Source organism: Pseudophryne corroboree, chromosome 11, assembly GCF_028390025.1.
Source record: "Pseudophryne corroboree isolate aPseCor3 chromosome 11, aPseCor3.hap2, whole genome shotgun sequence".
Lineage (NCBI taxonomy): Eukaryota > Metazoa > Chordata > Amphibia > Anura > Myobatrachidae > Pseudophryne > Pseudophryne corroboree.
The window spans coordinates 133,442,371-133,460,481 of record NC_086454.1 but is presented as its reverse complement, the minus strand read 5'-3'; the positions used below and the strand labels follow the sequence as shown (position 1 = coordinate 133,460,481).

Genomic DNA, 18,111 nt, shown 5'->3' with positions numbered 1-18,111 from the left:
GATCGAGGAGAGAGAAGCAGAGCTGGCTTGTAAAGTTGGGCACTGCTTCTAGGCTACTGGACACCATTAGCTCCAGAGGGAGTCGGAACACAGGTCTCACCTGGGGTTCGTCCCGGAGCCGCGCCGCCGTTCTCACAGATGCCGAAGATAGAAGCCGGGTGAGTATTGAGGAAAAGACTTCAGGCGGCAGAAGACATCAGATCTTCATGAGGTAAGCGCGCAGTGATAAGCTGCGCGCCATTGCTCCCAGTCACACACACACAAGCAGGCACTGAAGGGTGCAGGGCGCAGGGGGTGGGGGAAGCCTGGGCAGCAATAAACCTCAATTTGGCCATAAATACGATGGATTAGGCTGTGGGACAGTAAATCCGCGGACCCCCGCCATTTTATTAGTATATGATGGGACCGAAGCCCGCCGTCGGGTGGGCGGGGCTTGATCCTCGGCACTAACCAGCGCCATTTTCTCCACAGAGGCTGCATGAGAAAACGCTGGCTCCCTGTTCTCTCCCCTGCTGAGCTTCACAGGTTGGAAAAAGGAGGAGGGGGGCACTTTGGCGACGCAGTGAGTGGAGATTACAATTATAAACATATAACAGCGCTATCTGGTCATATATTCCAGTGTTTTTAAGCGCTGGGTGTGTGCTGGCATACTCTATCTCTCTGTCTCTCCTAAGGGCCTGGTTGGGGTTTTGTCCCCTTATAGGTAACTCCCTGTGTGTGTGGGGTGTCGGTACGTGTGTGTCGACATGTCTGAGGCGGAAGGCTTCTCCAAGGAGGAGGTGGAGCAAATGAGTGGTGTGTCCCCGTCGGTTGTGCCGACTCCAGATTGGATGGACATGTGGCATACGTTGCATGCAAGTGTGGCATCTTTACATAAAAGGCTTGATAAGGCTGGTTTAGGGGGGACATCAGGCGGTCAATCCTCAGATTGGACCGACTCACAGGACCCGTCGGGGTCTCAAAAGCGTCCCTTAACACAAGACACTACTACCGACACGGATTCTGATTCCAGTGTCGACTATGACGAAGTAAAATTGCACCCTAGGGTGACTAAAACTATTCAGTGTATGATTGTGGCAATAAGGGATGTGTTGCATATTGTGGATGAACCCTCGGTCCCCGACACAAGGGTACACATGTTTAAGGAAAAGAAACAGATTATTAATTTTCCCACATCTCATGAATTAAATGAGTTCTTTGGAAAAGCTTGGGAGACTCCGGATAAGAGACCGCAGATCCCCAAAAGAATTTTTATGGCATACCCTTTCCCTAAGCAGGATAGGGAGATTTGGGAATTACCCCCCACTGTGGACAAGGCCCTGACGCGCTTGTCCAAGAAAGTGGCGCTACTGTCTCCTGACACAGTGGCCCTTAAGGACCCTGCAGATCGCAGGCAAGAAACTACCTTAAAGGGTATTTATTCTCATACGGGTGCTGTGCTAAGACCGACGATTGCGTCGGCATGGGTGTGTAGCGCAATTGCAGCTTGGACAGATGAGCTGACAGATCAATTTGATACTATGGATAAGGATACTATATTCCTAACTCTAGCCTATATAAAAGACGCAGTCTTATTTATGAGGGATGCTCAAAGGGACATTGGATTGCTAGCTTCTAGGGCCAATGCCATGTCTATCTCCGCGAGAAGATCCTTATGGACTCGCCAATGGACGGGTGATGCGGATTCCAAAAAACATATGGAAGTACTACCCTATAAGGGTGATGTATTGTTTGGGGATGGGCTGACGGACCTGGTTTCCACAGCTACAGCACGTAAATCAAATTTTTTACCATATATTCCCCAACAGCAAAAGAAAGCAACACCTTATCAGATGCAGTCCTTTCGGTCGCACAAGTCCAAAAGAGGTCGGGGATCCTCTTTCCTCGCCAGAGGTAAGGGCAGAGGCAAGAGAGCACCTGCTTCGGCAGGTGCCCAGGAACAAAAGTCCTCCCCAGCTGCTCCAAAACCCACAGCATGACGCTGGGGCTCCCCTGAGGGAGTCCGCACCGGTGTGGGCACGTCTTCGACTTTTCAGTCAGGCCTGGGTCAGATCGGACCTGAATCCCTGGGTGTTGGAAATAGTTTCACAGGGTTACAAACTGGAATTTGAGGAGGTGCCCCCGCGCCGATCTTTCAAATCGGCCCTACCAGCTTCCACATCGGAAAGGGATGTAGTGTTAGCTGCAATTCAAACGCTGTGTATACAGCAAGTGATAATCAAGGTTCCCCTGCACCAGCAGGGAAGAGGTTACTACTCAACCCTATTTGTGGTCCCGAAACCGGACGGTTCGGTCAGACCGATTTTGAACCTGTACATAAAAAGATTCAAATTCAAAATGGAATCACTCAGAGCGATAATAGCCAACATGGAGGAGGGGGAGTTTATGGTGTCTCTGGACATAAAGGATGCGTACCTTCATGTCCCCATATATGCCCCCCCATCAGGAATACCTGAGATTCGCTGTACAGGATTGTCATTACCAATTTCAGACGTTGCCGTTTGGACTTTCCATGGCCCCGAGGATTTTCACCAAGATAATGGCGGAAATGATGGTGGTCCTGCGCAAGCATGGAGTCACAATTATCCCATACTTGGACGATCTCCTGATAAAAGCGAGATCAAGAGAGAGAGAGTGCTCCAGCAACACGGTTGGATTCTAAATCTACCGAAATCACAGTTGATTCCGACAACTCGTCTACCGTTCCTAGGTATGATACTGGATACGGAACAAATGAAGGTCTTCCTCCCAATAGAGAAAGCCCAAGACATCCAGAACATGGTCATAGACCTGCTAAAACCGAAAAGGGTGTCAGTTCACCAATGCACTCGAGTTCTGGGGAAAATGGTGGCGGCCTACGAGGCCATTCCCTTCGGAAGGTTCCATGCAAGGACTTTTCAATGGGACCTTCTGGACAAGTGGTCCGGGTCCCATCTGCATTTACATCGGAAAATAACTCTGTCCCCAGGAACCAGAGTGTCCCTCCTGTGGTGGTTGCAGAGTCCTCACCTGCTGGAGGGTCGCCGGTTCGGGATTCAGGACTGGATCCTGGTTACCGCGGACGCGAGCCTCCGAGGATGGGGAGCGGTCACACAGGGAAAGACTTTTCAGGGTCTTTGGTCAGACCAGGAGTCCTGTCTACACATCTATGTGTTGGAACTCAGGGCCATTTACAACGGCCTTCGACAAGCGGAGAGTTTTCTTCGAAACCTTCCGGTTCTGATTCAGTCAGACAATGTCACAGCAGTGGCTCATGTGAACCGCCAAGGCGGGACAAGAAGCAGAGTCGCAATGGCGGAAGCCACAAGGATCCTTCACTGGGCGGAAAATCATGTAAGCGCTATGTCGGCTGTCTTCATTCCGGGAGTGGACAACTGGGAAGCAGACTTCCTCAGCAGACACGATCTCCATCCAGGAGAGTGGGGACTTCGTCAAGAAGTCTTTGCAGACGTAACACGTCTTTGGGGGAACTCCTCAAATAGACATGATGGCGTCACGCCTCAACAAAAAACTTCGGAGGTATTGCGCCAGGTCTCGGGACCCTCAGGCAGTAGCAGTAGACGCACTGGTAACACTGTGGGTGTTCGACTCGGTCTACGTGTTCCCTCCTCTTCCTCTCATCACGAAAGTGTTGAGGATCATAAGACGAAGAAGAGTACAGACGATACTCGTTGTCCCAGACTGGCCTCGAAGGGCCTGGTACTCGGATCTACAAGAGATGCTCACAGGAGACCCCTGGCCTCTTCCCCTGAGGGAAGACCTGTTGCAGCAGGGGCCCTGTGTATTTCAAGACTTACCGCGGTTACGTTTGACGGCATGGCGGTTGAACGCCGAATCCTAGCAAAAAAGGGGATTCCGGAAGAGGTCATCCCTACTTTAATAAAGGTTACGATAAAACATTATCACCGTATCTGGCGAAAGTATGTGTCTTGGTGTGAGACCAAGAATGCACCTACGGAAGATTTTCATTTGGGTCGTCTTCTCCACTTCCTACAGACAGGAGTGGATATGGGCCTGAAATTAGGCTCGGTTAAGGTACAGATTTCGGCCCTCTCGATTTTCTTTCAGAAGGAATTGGCTTCTCTTCCAGAAGTCCAGACGTTTGTAAAGGGAGTGCTGCACATCCAGCCCCCTTTTGTGCCTCCAGTGGCACCATGGGACCTGAACGTGGTGTTACAGTTCCTAAAATCACACTGGTTTGAACCGCTTAACAAGGTTGAATTGAAACTTCTTACCTGGAAGGTGGTAATGTTGTTGGCCTTAGCATCAGCAAGGCGAGTGTCAGAATTGGCGGCTCTTTCACACAAGAGCCCCTACTTGATTTTTCATGTGGATCGAGCTGAATTGAGGACACGTCCGCAATTTTTGCCTAAAGTGGTTTCGTCGTTCCATATGAATCAACCTATTGTGGTGCCTGTGGCTACTGGTGACCTGGAGGATTCCAGATCCCTGGACGTAGGTCAGGGCCTTAAAAATGTATGTAGCCAGGACGGCTAAAATTAGGAAAACAGAGGCTCTGTTTGTCCTGTATGCGGCCAATAAGATTGGCGCTCCTGCTTCAAAGCAGACTATTGCTCGCTGGATCTGTAATACGATTCAGCAGGCTCACTCTACGGCTGGATTGCCGGTACCAAATTCGGTTAAGGCCCATTCCACTAGGAAGGTGGGCTCTTCTTGGGCGGCTGCCCGAGGCGTCTCGGCTTTACAACTTTGCCGAGCGGCGACGTGGTCGGGGTCAAACACTTTTGCTAAATTCTACAAGTTTGATACCCTGGCTGATGAGGACCTAGCGTTTGCTCAGTCGGTGCTGCAGAGTCATACGCACTCTCCCGCCCGATTGGATGCTTTGGTATAAACCCCATGGTCCTTACGGAGTCCCCAGCATCCTCTAGGACGTAAGAGATAATAAGATTTTAAATCTACCGGTAAATCTATTTCTCCTAGTCCGTAGAGGATGCTGGGCGCCCGTCCCAGTGCGGAAACTCTGCAAGACTTGTATATAGTTGTTGCTTACATAAGGGTTATGTTACAGTTGACATCTGTCTTGGACCGTTACTGTCGTTTGTTTATACTGTTAACTGGTTATGTATGTTCCAGGTTACATGGTATGATTGGTGTGGGCTGGTATGAATCTTGCCCTTGGATTGCTAAATCCTGCCTTGTATTGTCCATCTCCTCTGGGCACAGTTCTCTAACTGAGGTCTGGAGGAGGGGCATAGAGGGAGGAGCCAGTGCACACCCATAGTCAAAGTTCTTTTTAGGTGCCCTATCTCCTGCGGAGCCCGTCTATACCCCATGGTCCTTACGGAGTCCCCAGCATCCTCTACGGACTAGGAGAAATAGATTTACCGGTAGGTTTAAAATCTTATTTTTACTTATATCAATGATACTGAAATTAACTTAACAAGTGGTCTACCTGGGTATTATTCCTCCATACAGTGTGCTGGATCGATTAAAGTGCTTGACCCAGTTGTCATATACACTCAGAGAACTCACAGGTGTTTCAACCTATAAAATGATGGGAGAAGATGTACGATGATCATTATTATGGCAATTAATGGATGAAATTCAAAACTGCTGTTGTTGCTTCATGAACATATAAATAAAATATAGAGGCTAGTGTACTATAAAAGCCATTGGGGAAGAAAGGACTATATTTGTAAATGAAAGAAAGACGTGTTCTATTAGGCCAGGGTTAACTAATACATAATACAATCTGCTAGTAAGAAACATAATTATATTTGCAAAAACATAAATAATTATATATGCAATAATGTAAAGTAATTCCAACAGAGGCGGCACTCAAAGGGACGTGTTAAAACTACAGCAACCACGGTTTGTGTTGTCTGACGTTTCAGAACTTACTCTTTCCTCAGAGATCAAATAATAATGTAAAAGTGAAGATTATCAGATTATCATTGTAAGTAATATAAAACGGGTGATTGTGGCGGGGTGTGTGTATAGATAATGTTTTACACACAGCAACACACACATTATGCTGGCTTACACAAGCACTGATAAATTATCAGCAAATTTCCCAGTATCATCGCATGCAATGCCCGACACAGTGCACCAACTGAAGGGATGGTATTGGGATCCCGGTGCTTGGAATGCCAGTGGTCAGAATACTGACAGCGGCATCCCGACATCTGCTAGTTGAGTATTCTAACCCTCCCCCCTCTACCCCCCAGCCATAACACTTCCTCCTCACTGCCTAACCCTACCTAAATCTAACACACCCACGTGCCACGCAGCTTAACCCTAACCAGCCCCACTATACTTACCTTCAAGATGCTGATAGCCAGGATTCCGCAGTGCCGGCATTGAGATTAGTGATGAGCACCGGAAATTTTTCGGGTTTTGTGCTTTGGTTTTGGGTTCGGTTCTGCGGCCGTGTTTTGGGTTCGAACGCGTTTTGGCAAAACCTCACCGAATTTTTTTTGTCGGATTCGGGTGTGTTTTGGATTCGGGTGTTTTTTTCAAAAAACCCTAAAAAACAGCTTAAATCATAGAATTTGGGGGTCATTTTGATCCCAAAGTATTATTAACCTCAATAACCATAATTTCCACTCATTTTCAGTCTATTCTGAACACCTCACAATATTATTTTTAGTCCTAAAATTTGCACCCAAGTGGCCGACACAAACACCTGGCCCATCTAGGAGTGGCACTGCAGTGTCACGCAGGATGGCCCTTCCAAAAAACACCCCCCAAACAGCACATGACGCAAAGAAAAAAAGAGGCGCAATGAGGTAGCTGTGTGACTAAGATAAGCGACCCAAGTGGCCGACACAAACACCTGGCCCATCTAGGAGTGGCACTGCAGTGTCACGCAGGATGGCCCTTCCAAAAAACACCCCCCAAACAGCACATGACGCAAAGAAAAAAAGAGGCGCAATGAGGTAGCTGTGTGACTAAGATAAGCGACCCAAGTGGCCGACACAAACACCTGGCCCATCTAGGAGTGGCACTGCAATGTCACGCAGGATGGCCCTTCCAAAAAACACCCCCAAACAGCACATGACGCAAAGAAAAAAAGAGGCGCAATGAGGTAGCTGTGTGACTAAGATAAGCGACCCAAGTGGCCGACACAAACACCTGGCCCATCTAGGAGTGGCACTGCAGTGTCACGCAGGATGGCCCTTCAAAAAACTACTCCCCAAACAGCACATGACGCAAAGAAGAAAAAAAAGATGCGCAATGAGGTAGCTGTGTGACTAAGATAAGCGACCCTAGTGGCTGACACAAACACCTGGCCCATCTAGGAGTGGCACTGCAGTGTCACGCAGGATGGCCCTTCCAAAAAACACCCCCCAAACAGCACATGACGCAAAGAAAAAAAGAGGCGCAATGAGGTAGCTGTGTGACTAAGATAAGCGACCCAAGTGGCCGACACAAACACCTGCCCCATCTAGGAGTGGCACTGCAGTGTCACGCAGGAAGGCCCTTCCAAAAAACACCCCCCAAACAGCACATGACGCAAAAAAAAAAAGAGGCGCAATGAGGTAGCTGTGTGACTAAGATAAGCGACCCTAGTGGCTGACACAAACACCTGGCCCATCTAGGAGTGGCACTGCAGTGTCACGCAGGATGGCCCTTCCAAAAACTACTCCCCAAACAGCACATGACGCAAAGAAAAATGAAAGAAAAAAAGAGGTGCAAGATGGAATTGTCCTTGGGCCCTCCCACCCACCCTTATGTTGTATAAACAGGACATGCACACTTTAACCAACCCATCATTTCAGTGACAGGGTCTGCCACACGACTGTGACTGAAATGACGGGTTGGTTTGGACCCCCACCAAAAAAGAAGCAATTAATCTCTCCTTGTACAAACTGGCTCTACAGAGGCAAGATGTCCACCTCATCATCATCCTCCGATATATCACCGTGTACATCCCCCTCCTCACAGATTATCAATTCGTCCCCACTGGAATCCACCATCTCAGCTCCCTGTGTACTTTGTGGAGGCAATTGCTGCTGGTGAATGTCTCCACGGAGGAATTGATTATAATTCATTTTAATGAACATCATCTTCTCCACATTTTCTGGATGTAACCTCGTACGCCGATTGCTGACAAGGTGAGCGGCGGCACTAAACACTCTTTCGGAGTACACACTTGTGGGAGGGCAACTTAGGTAGAATAAAGCCAGTTTGTGCAAGGGCCTCCAAATTGCCTCTTTTTCCTGCCAGTATAAGTACGGATTGTCTGACGTGCCTACTTGGATGCGGTCACTCATATAATCCTCCACCATTCTTTCAATGGGGAGAGAATCATATGCAGTGACAGTAGACGACATGTCCGTAATCGTTGTCAGGTCCTTCAGTCCGGACCAGATGTCAGCATCAGCAGTCGCTCCAGACTGCCCTGCATCACCGCCAGCGGGTGGACTCGGAATTCTGAGCCTTTTCCTCGCACCCCCAGTTGCGGGAGAATGTGAAGGAGGAGATGTTGACAGGTCGCGTTCCGCTTGACTTGACAATTTTCTCACCAGCAGTTCTTTGAACCCCAGCAGACTTGTGTCTGCCGGAAAGAGAGATCCAAGGTAGGTTTTAAATCTAGGATCGAGCACGGTGGCCAAAATGTAGTGCTCTGATTTCAACAGATTGACCACCCGTGAATCCTTGTTAAGCGAATTAAGGGCTCCATCCACAAGTCCCACATGCCTAGCGGAATCGCTCTGTGTTAGCTCCTCCTTCAATGTCTCCAGCTTCTTCTGCAAAAGCCTGATGAGGGGAATGACCTGACTCAGGCTGGCAGTGTCTGAACTGACTTCACGTGTGGCAAGTTCAAAAGGTTGCAGAACCTTGCACAACGTTGAAATCATTCTCCACTGCGCTTGAGACAGGTGCATTCCACCTCCTATATCGTGCTCAGTTGTATAGGCTTGAATGGCCTTTTGCTGCTCCTCCAACCTCTGAAGCATATAGAGGGTTGAATTCCACCTCGTTACCACTTCTTGCTTCAGATGATGGCAGGGCAGGTTCAGGCGTTTTTGGTGGTGCTCCAGTCTTCTGTACGTGGTGCCTGTACGCCGAAAGTGTCCCGCAATTCTTCTGGCCACCGACAGCATCTCTTGCACGCCCCTGTCGTTTTTTAAATAATTCTGCACCACCAAATTCAAGGTATGTGCAAAACATGGGACGTGCTGGAATTTGCCCAGATTTAATGCACACACAATATTGCTGGCGTTGTCCGATGCCACAAATCCACAGGAGAGTCCAATTGGGGTAAGCCATTCTTTGATGATCTTCCTCAGTTGCCGTAAGAGGTTTTCAGCTGTGTGCGTATTCTGGAAAGCGGTGATACAAAGCGTAGCCTGCCTAGGAAAGAGTTGGCGTTTGCGAGATGCTGCTACTGGTGCCGCCGCTGCTGTTCTTGCGGCGGGAGTCCATACATCTACCCAGTGGGCTGTCACAGTCATATAGTCCTGAGCCTGCCCTGCTCCACTTGTCCACATGTCCGTGGTTAAGTGGACATTGGGTACAACTGCATTTTTTAGGACACTGGTGAGTCTTTTTCTGAGGTCTGTGTACATTTTCGGTATCGCCTGCCTAGAGAAATGGAACCTAGATGGTATTTGGTACCGGGGACACAGTACCTCCAACAAGTCTCTAGTTGGCTCTGCAGTAATGATGGATACCGGAACCACGTTTCTCACCGCCCAGGATGCCAAGGCCTCAGTTATCCGCTTTGCAGCAGGATGACTGCTGTGATATTTCATCTTCCTCTACTTGCTTGGTGGAAGTAGTAAAAGTGGTCTTACGACTTCCCCTCTGGGATGACCATCGACTCCCAGCAGCAACAACAGCAGCGCCAGCAGCAGTAGGCGTTACACGCAAGGATGCATCGGAGGAATCCCAGGCAGGAGAGGACTCGTCAGAATTGCCAGTGACATGGCCTGCAGGACTATTGGCATTCCTGGGGAAGGAGGAAATTGACACTGAGGGAGTTGGTGGGGTGGTTTGCGTAAGCTTGGTTACAAGTGGAAGGGATTTACTGGTCAGTGGACTGCTTCCGCTGTCGCCCAAAGTTTTTGAACTTGTCACTGACTTATGATGAATGCGCTGCAGGTGACGTATAAGGGAGGATGTTCCGAGGTGGTTAACGTCCTTACCCCTACTTATTACAGCTTGACAAAGGCAACACACGGCTTGACAAATGTTGTCCGCATTTCTGTTGAAATACTTCCACACCGAAGAGCTGATTTTTTTGGTATTTTGACCAGGCATGTCAATGGCCCTATTCCTCCCACGGACAACAGGTGTCTCCCCGGGTGCCTGACTTAAACAAACCACCTCACCATCAGAATCCTCCTGGTCAATTTCCTCCCCAGCGCCAGCAACACCCATATCCTCCTCATCCTGGTGTACTTCAACACTGACATCTTCAATCTGACTATCAGGAACTGGACTGCGGGTGCTCCTTCCAGCACTTGCAGGGGGAGTGCAAATGGTGAAAGGCGCATGCTCTTCACGTCCAGTGTTGGGAAGGTCAGGCATCGCAAATGACACAATTGGACTCTCCTTGTGGATTTGTGATTTCGAAGAACGCACAGTTCTTTGCTGTGCTTTTGCCAGCTTGAGTCTTTTCATTTTTCTAGCGAGAGGCTGAGTGCTTCCATCCTCATGTGAAGCTGAACCACTAGCCATGAACATAGGCCAGGGCCTCAGCCGTTCCTTGCCACTCCGTGTGGTAAATGGCATATTGGCAAGTTTACGCTTCTCCTCCGACAATTTTATTTTAGATTTTTGAGTCCTTTTTTTACTGATATTTGGTGTTTTGGATTTTACATGCTCTGTACTATGACATTGGGCATCGGCCTTGGCAGACGACGTTGATGGCATTTCATCGTCTCGACCATGACTAGTGGCAGCAGCTTCAGCACGAGGTGGAAGTCGATCTTGATCTTTCCCTATTTTTGGAACCTCAACATTTTTGTTCTCCATATTTTAATAGGCACAACTAAAAGGCACCTCAGGTAAACAATGGAGATGGATGGATACTAGTATACTTATGGATGGACGAGCGACTGCCGACACAGAGGTAGCTACAGCCGTGGACTACCGTACTGCGTCTGCTGCTAATATAGACTGGATGATAATGATATAAAAAATATATATATATCACTACTGCAGCCGGACAGGTATATATTATATAATGACGGACCTGCTGGACACTGTCAGCACTGCAGACTCCTAAAGTAAGCTACTAGTATCAAGAAGATAGAAAAAAAAAAAAAAACACCACAGGTAGGTGGTATACAATTATGGATGGACGAGCGATTGCCGACACAGAGGTAGCTACAGCCGTGGACTACCGTACTGCGTCTGCTGCTAATATAGACTGGATGATAATGATATAAAATATATATATATATATATATATATATCACTACTGCAGGACAGGTATATATTATATAATGACGGACCTGCTGGATACTGTCAGCAGAATGCGTTTATAGAATAAAAACACCACACGATGAGTGTTTAACTTTTTCAGGCAGACAATCACAATATACTGGTGGTCAGTGGTCACTGGTCAGTCACACTGGCAGTGGCACTCTGGCAGCAAAAGTGTGCACTGTTAATGTACTCCTGCTATAACTGCTCCCCAGTCTCCCCCACAATTAAGCTGTGTGAGCAGTGAGCACTCAGCACAGTCAGATATACATAGATGATGCAGCACACTGAGGCTGAGCACAGATATGGTATACTGTGTCACTGTGTATCGTTTTTTTTCAGGCAGAGAACGGATTATATTAAATAATAATAAAACTGCACTGGTGGTCACTGGTCAGTCACTAGTAAACTCTGCACTCTCTGAGTACTCCTAAGCTCCAGTAAATCAAGTGTCTCACTCTCACTCTCTATCTATTTCTATTCTAAACGGAGAGGACGCCAGCCACGTCCTCTCCCTATCAATCTCAATGCACGTGTGAAAATGGCGGCGACGCGCGGCTCCTTATATAGAATCCGAGTCTCGCGATAGAATCCGAGCCTCGCGAGAATCCAACAGCGGGATGATGACGTTCGGGCGCGCTCGGGTTAGCTGAGCAAGGCGGGAAGATCCGAGTCTGCCTCGGACCCGTGTAAAAAGCGTGAAGTTCGGGGGGGTTCGGTTTCCGAGAAACCGAACCCGCTCATCACTAATGGAGATCGATGTCGGGATCCCAGCGTTGGTCTCCTGACCAGTGTCGGAATTCTGACTGTCGGCATCCTGAATGCTGACCGGATCCCATACTGACAAACGCTTACTTGATCCAGCCATTTGGCCAGATTTATCAAATCTGGCTAAACTCAGGCTCACTGGCAAGATTGGCCTGTGTGAATCTTACACTCTGTGATAGTTTTGTTGGCTAGTTGCGGCTCCAGGTACAGTATTACTGTTGAGGGTTAACCTGTCACAGATTGCAACCTGCTCACCACCGTGCTCCTTGCAAGGTACTGTAATTAGTTTACACTTGTGGAATTGAGACTTGCTGGATACTTGGTTACTGCTGGTACCCAGGGCCGGATTAAGGGCCACATGAGCCTGGAGCTGAAAATATTCAAGGGCCTATTGTGAGAAATGGGGAGGAGTGATTAATGCTGTGTGGGTGTGGCCAGAGCCATGTGGGTGTGTACACCCATACACTATTACCGCCAATGTCTCCCTAAATATGTAAAAATATGAAAAAATTGCATCATTTTGTGAGAAAAATATAAATGCAATCTTAATAGTTTTGATTTATGGTCGACCATGTGGCCAGCTGGTGGCTAGTGATCATCATGCTGCCATGATGATGGGCCTATTTTTATGTGGAGGCCTGGAGCTGTCGCTCCATCCGCCCCATTGTTAATCTGGCCCTGCTGGTACCTCATTTTTGGACTGGATTATTGATTCTTATTTTTGCCTGATCCTTTTTGGATTATCTGCTACTGGATACTTGTGCACCGAATATAAAAGACCTTTGACCACTACATACAGTATTTATGATCCCTGAAATTGGCAGGTACATGTGCACTGAACCTGGATTTGAAATTTATTACTTCCTTTGTTTGTTTCTTTAACCCTTTTTCTACTGGACACCTGTGCTCTGAACTTGGTCTGGATTCTTACTTCAGCCTCTGCCTGATCCTTCCAAACCTAACGGATTTCCTGTGTACTTGAGCCTCGGCTGATTTTGACCAAGAGCAACTTTTTGCTGTCTGTGCGATCTACTAGACGCCGCCTATGGGGGAGTGTATTTCTAAATTGGACTCACCACTCCCCGAAAACGGTAAGTTGCCGCCCGGATCCGCCTTCCTCCTGTCGATCTTTTGGTCGCCGCTGCGACTGCTTTCTTCGGTAGCGGCGTTGCTGCCTGGCGCCAGGCAACGACGAGCCTGCACAATGCGGCCGCCACGCATGCGCAGTTCTGATCCGATCGCACAGCTGTGAAGAAACGCAGCGTGCGATCGGGTCAGAATGACCCCCTTAGTATCAACTCATTGCCAAATCTACTTCCACTAGGGCAGTTTTTGCACTTGCTACTACAACCGTTATTGCACCATCACTGGAGATGTGTCCACTCATCAGCCTATGGATCACTTGTCAAGCAGACAGGTGAAATTATTTTTCTAGTTTCCCCTACGTTATCTGCTTATTATACCTGTTTTGCTGCAGTGAAGATAACATTCTGAACTGGAGGTGTCCCTTGTGCCCGCAGCGATGTATTTGCTGGTGGATGAGAGAAATATGTATTCAGAAGATTGACCAATAACTCATGCACACATAAAGTTAAACATTTGTTACAGAATAAAATGGAGAGATTCATTTCAGTGCTGCACTCTGCAACTCTGATGAAAATAATTTTACTTTTGTGCCTTGCAAATATAAAAAAAATCCACTCTCAGGGGCAAATTTACTAAGCTCCATGTTTGACTTGTGTTTGTTCGAGATTAAACCCATGGACGTGATCGATTGGACACGCTTTTGTTTGTTAAAATGAAGCACAGGTACAGTATGTACTATGCTGCCGTGTTTGATTGGATCGTGTTTTCCAATAGTTTATGCATTCATGTTTGGCTGCTGTGTTTGCCGGCAGCTAAACACTCCCGAATATGAAGCCTGCACAGATCAGTGAGGTCTGGCAATGCTTCTATGTGTAAATGTGTCTAAATAGTTAAAGGTCCGAAAAAAATGGGTGGGGCTCCCTCCTCCAAAAAGCATAACCAGTCCTCTTTAAACCAGTCCTGGTTAAAAAAAAATATACAGGGGAAAATTTTAATAGGGTTCCCCTGTATTTTATAAACCAGCACTGGGCTCCTGGACTGGTCCTGGTTCTAAAAATACTGGGGGGGAAAGACAAAAGGGGCCCCCATATATCCAGCACCGGGCTTCACTAGCAGGGTGCAGGGCCGGATTAAGCCTTGGGGGTGCCAGGAGCACTTAAGACAGGGGGGGCCCTGATTGTAGAGGAGGGGGTGGGGGGTGTATATTAGATTGTGCATACCTCCTAATATGACCCATTCCAGGAGGGACAACATGCTCTCTCTCTGGACTTCCCTCATAATATATGATTGGTGTCACCTGTGTTGAACTATTTAATTGATAAGAAAAGTGTCTCAACACAGGTGATTGCAATCGTAACTTAAGAAGGAAGTCCAGGTAGGAAGCATTTTATCGCTCCTGGTATGGATCATGTTGGGATGTATGCATTAGGTATATTAAATTTAACCCAATGGTGTATATTAGATTTATACTGGTAGTTTAATAAATGCATGGGCACTGTTATAACGTCACATAATTGAAAGACAACTATTGTATAAAAATAATTTGTAGTGGAACAAAGACAACTTAAACAACCTTAAAATACACATAGAAAAATAAAATCTATCATTTATCTTGTCACATGCAAGAATAGCAGCAGCCTCTGTACTACTTATACACATTCTGGCTGTCTGGTTCTGCTGCTGCATAAGAGGGAAAACTAGCGATGTCAGTGTGCTCTGGCTGGGGGGCCCCCCGATAAAGGGGGGCCCGGGGTACAGTATGCCCTGCACCCCCACCTTAATCTGGCTATGACAGGGTGGTATTGCCACAGCCAGGGGACACGCTTGTATTGGTCCCTGTGGCCATAGCATTAACCCCTCTAACTAGTCATCCCAGGCTGGGGTTTCCTGGGGGCGTGGGGAGCCCGAATAAAGGGGTCCACCTCCTCCAGGGCACCCAGGTCTCTTGCACCCTCAGTAGACCACCAGAGCAGCAGGCAGTGGGGCACTTCACAGCACCATGGTCACAGTAGGTGGCCATTGCCCTGTGGATCCACATCAGCAGGGGGAAGTAGGCTCTCCTCATTAGCTCCTACCCATCCCATGGCACTTTCCCTCCCTGAAGCATCCTATCATAGGGTGACTCCTCCTCCTCTCCCCTACCTCACAGAGACGCCGACCGGCCATTTCTCTCCAGCGTCTGCTTCAGCAAGTCCCTGGAGAGTAGCACTGGGCTCCTGGTATCCCTGTATACCTCCCCAGCGGTCAGGTTATACAGAAAGCTCCTTCCTGCTGACTGGGACTTGGATTGTTGAGCAGTTACCGTCCTTATTTGTTTACTGCATTGAATGTTACCGTGTGCCTGTTATCTGTTTATGTGCACTTTATTTTTTACATTGTTCTCTTGGGGGGTCATTCCGAGTTGTTCGTTCGCAAGCTGCTTTTAGCAGCTTTGCACACGCTAAGCCGCCACCTACTGGGAGTGAATCTTAGCATAGTAAAATTGCGAACGAAAGATTCGCAATATTGCGAAAAGACTTCTCTGTGCAGTTTCTGAGTAGCTCAAGACTTACTCTGCCAGTGCGATCAGTTCAGTGCTGGTCGTTCCTGGTTTGACGTCACAAACACACCCAGCGTTCGCCCAGACACTCCTTCGTTTCTCCAGCCACTCCCGCGTTTTTCCCAGAAACGGTAGCGTTTTTTCGCACACACCCATAAAACGGCCAGTTTCCGCCCAGAAACAAGAAAACAGGAAAAGAGAGCGCAGACAGACTAAATGTGTATTAACACCAATTTATTCATAAAATATATAGTAGTAAAATTTACAATCAAAAAATTTTTTTTAAAAATTTTTATAGAGCTGATGATAAAACTAATCCAATAGAGAATCCACACTCCGCATATCTAATAGTCCCGTATTACTAGTGCACTAGTAGATAACATAATAGCCGGCATGACATTAGAATCTGAATAAAGTGATCCTCAAGTCAAATGATATAAATGGAAATACCACTGATCAACTTGTTTGTTAATGGTACCGTTTCACATGGAGATGTTAATGGATTGCAGTTTAACTGCTCCGTCCATCACTCTCTCACTGTGACCGCTGACCGGAGCGAGTTTGCTTACCGCTTCCACAGGTGTCTCAGCGGTACTGTCATGAATCAAACGCTGTGTACTCCTCTCCACGGTCCGTCCTCCTGTGTACCTGCTGGATTGGCAAAGCAGGATATTGCAACCACAGGTGTCTAGCAATAGATCAAAATGCTCTCCGAGGTCCGGGTATACTCGCCACGGTTCCCGTATAGCAATCGGGACCAAATGCAGGTGGCTCCGGAGCTGATCAAACACTTCCAGCAAGATTTCAAAGTGAACAGTGGTACAAGGGATTGGCGGATGTCTGGATCTCTGATGTCCTGACGCGTTTCTCGACCGACAAACACTGGTCGTTTCCTCAGAGGGTTGGAAATAGTAGAGCTCTACCTAGGGGGAAGTAGGCTCTCCTCATTAGCTCCTACCCATCCCATGGCACTTTCCCTCCCTGAAGCATCCTATCATAGGGTGACTCCTCCTCCTCTCCCCTACCTCACAGAGACGCCGACCGACCATTTCTCTCCAGCGTCTGCTTCAGCAAGTCCCTGGAGAGTAGCACTGGGCTCCTGGTATCCCTGTATACCTCCCCAGCGGTCAGGTTATACAGAAAGCTCCTTCCTGCTGACTGGGACTTGGATTGTTGAGCAGTTACCGTCCTTATTTGTTTACTGCATTGAATGTTACCGTGTGCCTGTTATCTGTTTATGTGCACTTTATTTTTTACATTGTTCTCTTGGGGGGTCATTCCGAGTTGTTCGTTCGCAAGCTGCTTTTAGCAGCTTTGCACACGCTAAGCCGCCACCTACTGGGAGTGAATCTTAGCATAGTAAAATTGCGAACGAAAGATTCGCAATATTGCGAAAAGACTTCTCTGTGCAGTTTCTGAGTAGCTCAAGACTTACTCTGCCAGTGCGATCAGTTCAGTGCTGGTCGTTCCTGGTTTGACGTCACAAACACACCCAGCGTTCGCCCAGACACTCCTTCGTTTCTCCAGCCACTCCCGCGTTTTTCCCAGAAACGGTAGCGTTTTTTCGCACACACCCATAAAACGGCCAGTTTCCGCCCAGAAACACCCACTTCCTGTCAATCACATTACGATCACCAGAACGAAGAAAAAACCTCGTAATGCCGTGAGTAAAAAACCTAACTGCATAGCAAATTTACTTGGCGCAGTCGCACTGCGGACATTGCGCATGCGCATTAGCGACTAATCGCTCCGTTGCGACAAAAAAATAACGAGCGAACAACTCGGAATGACCCCCTTGGTACGCCGACACCAGCCCCTCCTTTACTGCCCCAGTTACACCTTTCTAAGTGTAGGGAGTCATATACATATGATGCAACTGAATCTGCATATGGTCGTAAGCTCAAGTCTTTTCTGTGCAAATACACAGTATAAAAATGCATTATTTTATGCAAAATAAAACACAAGGAATGAGCCCCATACTTACAAATGGCTAAGTATATTTGTTTGATATACCTAAAAGTTTACACCTGGTTGTTTAACCCATTTTGTTTTTATGTAAGCAAACTGTGTTCCTGGTTTAGATAGAATGGGCTTGTATGAGCATTCCCTATATACCAGTATCCATTTATTCTGCACTGCTTACTATGGCATTTGTAATTAGGTGTTTTGGGTTATGTTACCTGAATAATTTTCATAGTTTGATATCACTGTTATAGGGAAATACATATATTTTAAAGCGTTCTCCACTGATTAAAATAAGGATACTACAATTCAAGTACATTGCTTTTATGTTTTTAAATTTTTTTTATGTTTTT

The 18,111-nt window shown here is 47.4% G+C and overlaps 1 protein-coding gene across 1 annotated transcript in view; it reads right to left on the bottom strand.

The window, feature by feature from the left end:
* Window positions 1–18,111, bottom strand: part of NAALADL1 (N-acetylated alpha-linked acidic dipeptidase like 1) — a 139,487-nt gene that overhangs the window by 19,282 nt on the left and 102,094 nt on the right. Inside the window, exons 12-13 of the mRNA XM_063946132.1 lie at window positions 13,635–13,702; window positions 5,417–5,508 (exon numbers count right to left, since the gene is read on the bottom strand). Coding sequence (XP_063802202.1) covers window positions 5,417–5,508; window positions 13,635–13,702 — 160 coding nt within the window. The remainder of the gene's footprint in view (window positions 1–5,416; window positions 5,509–13,634; window positions 13,703–18,111) is intronic.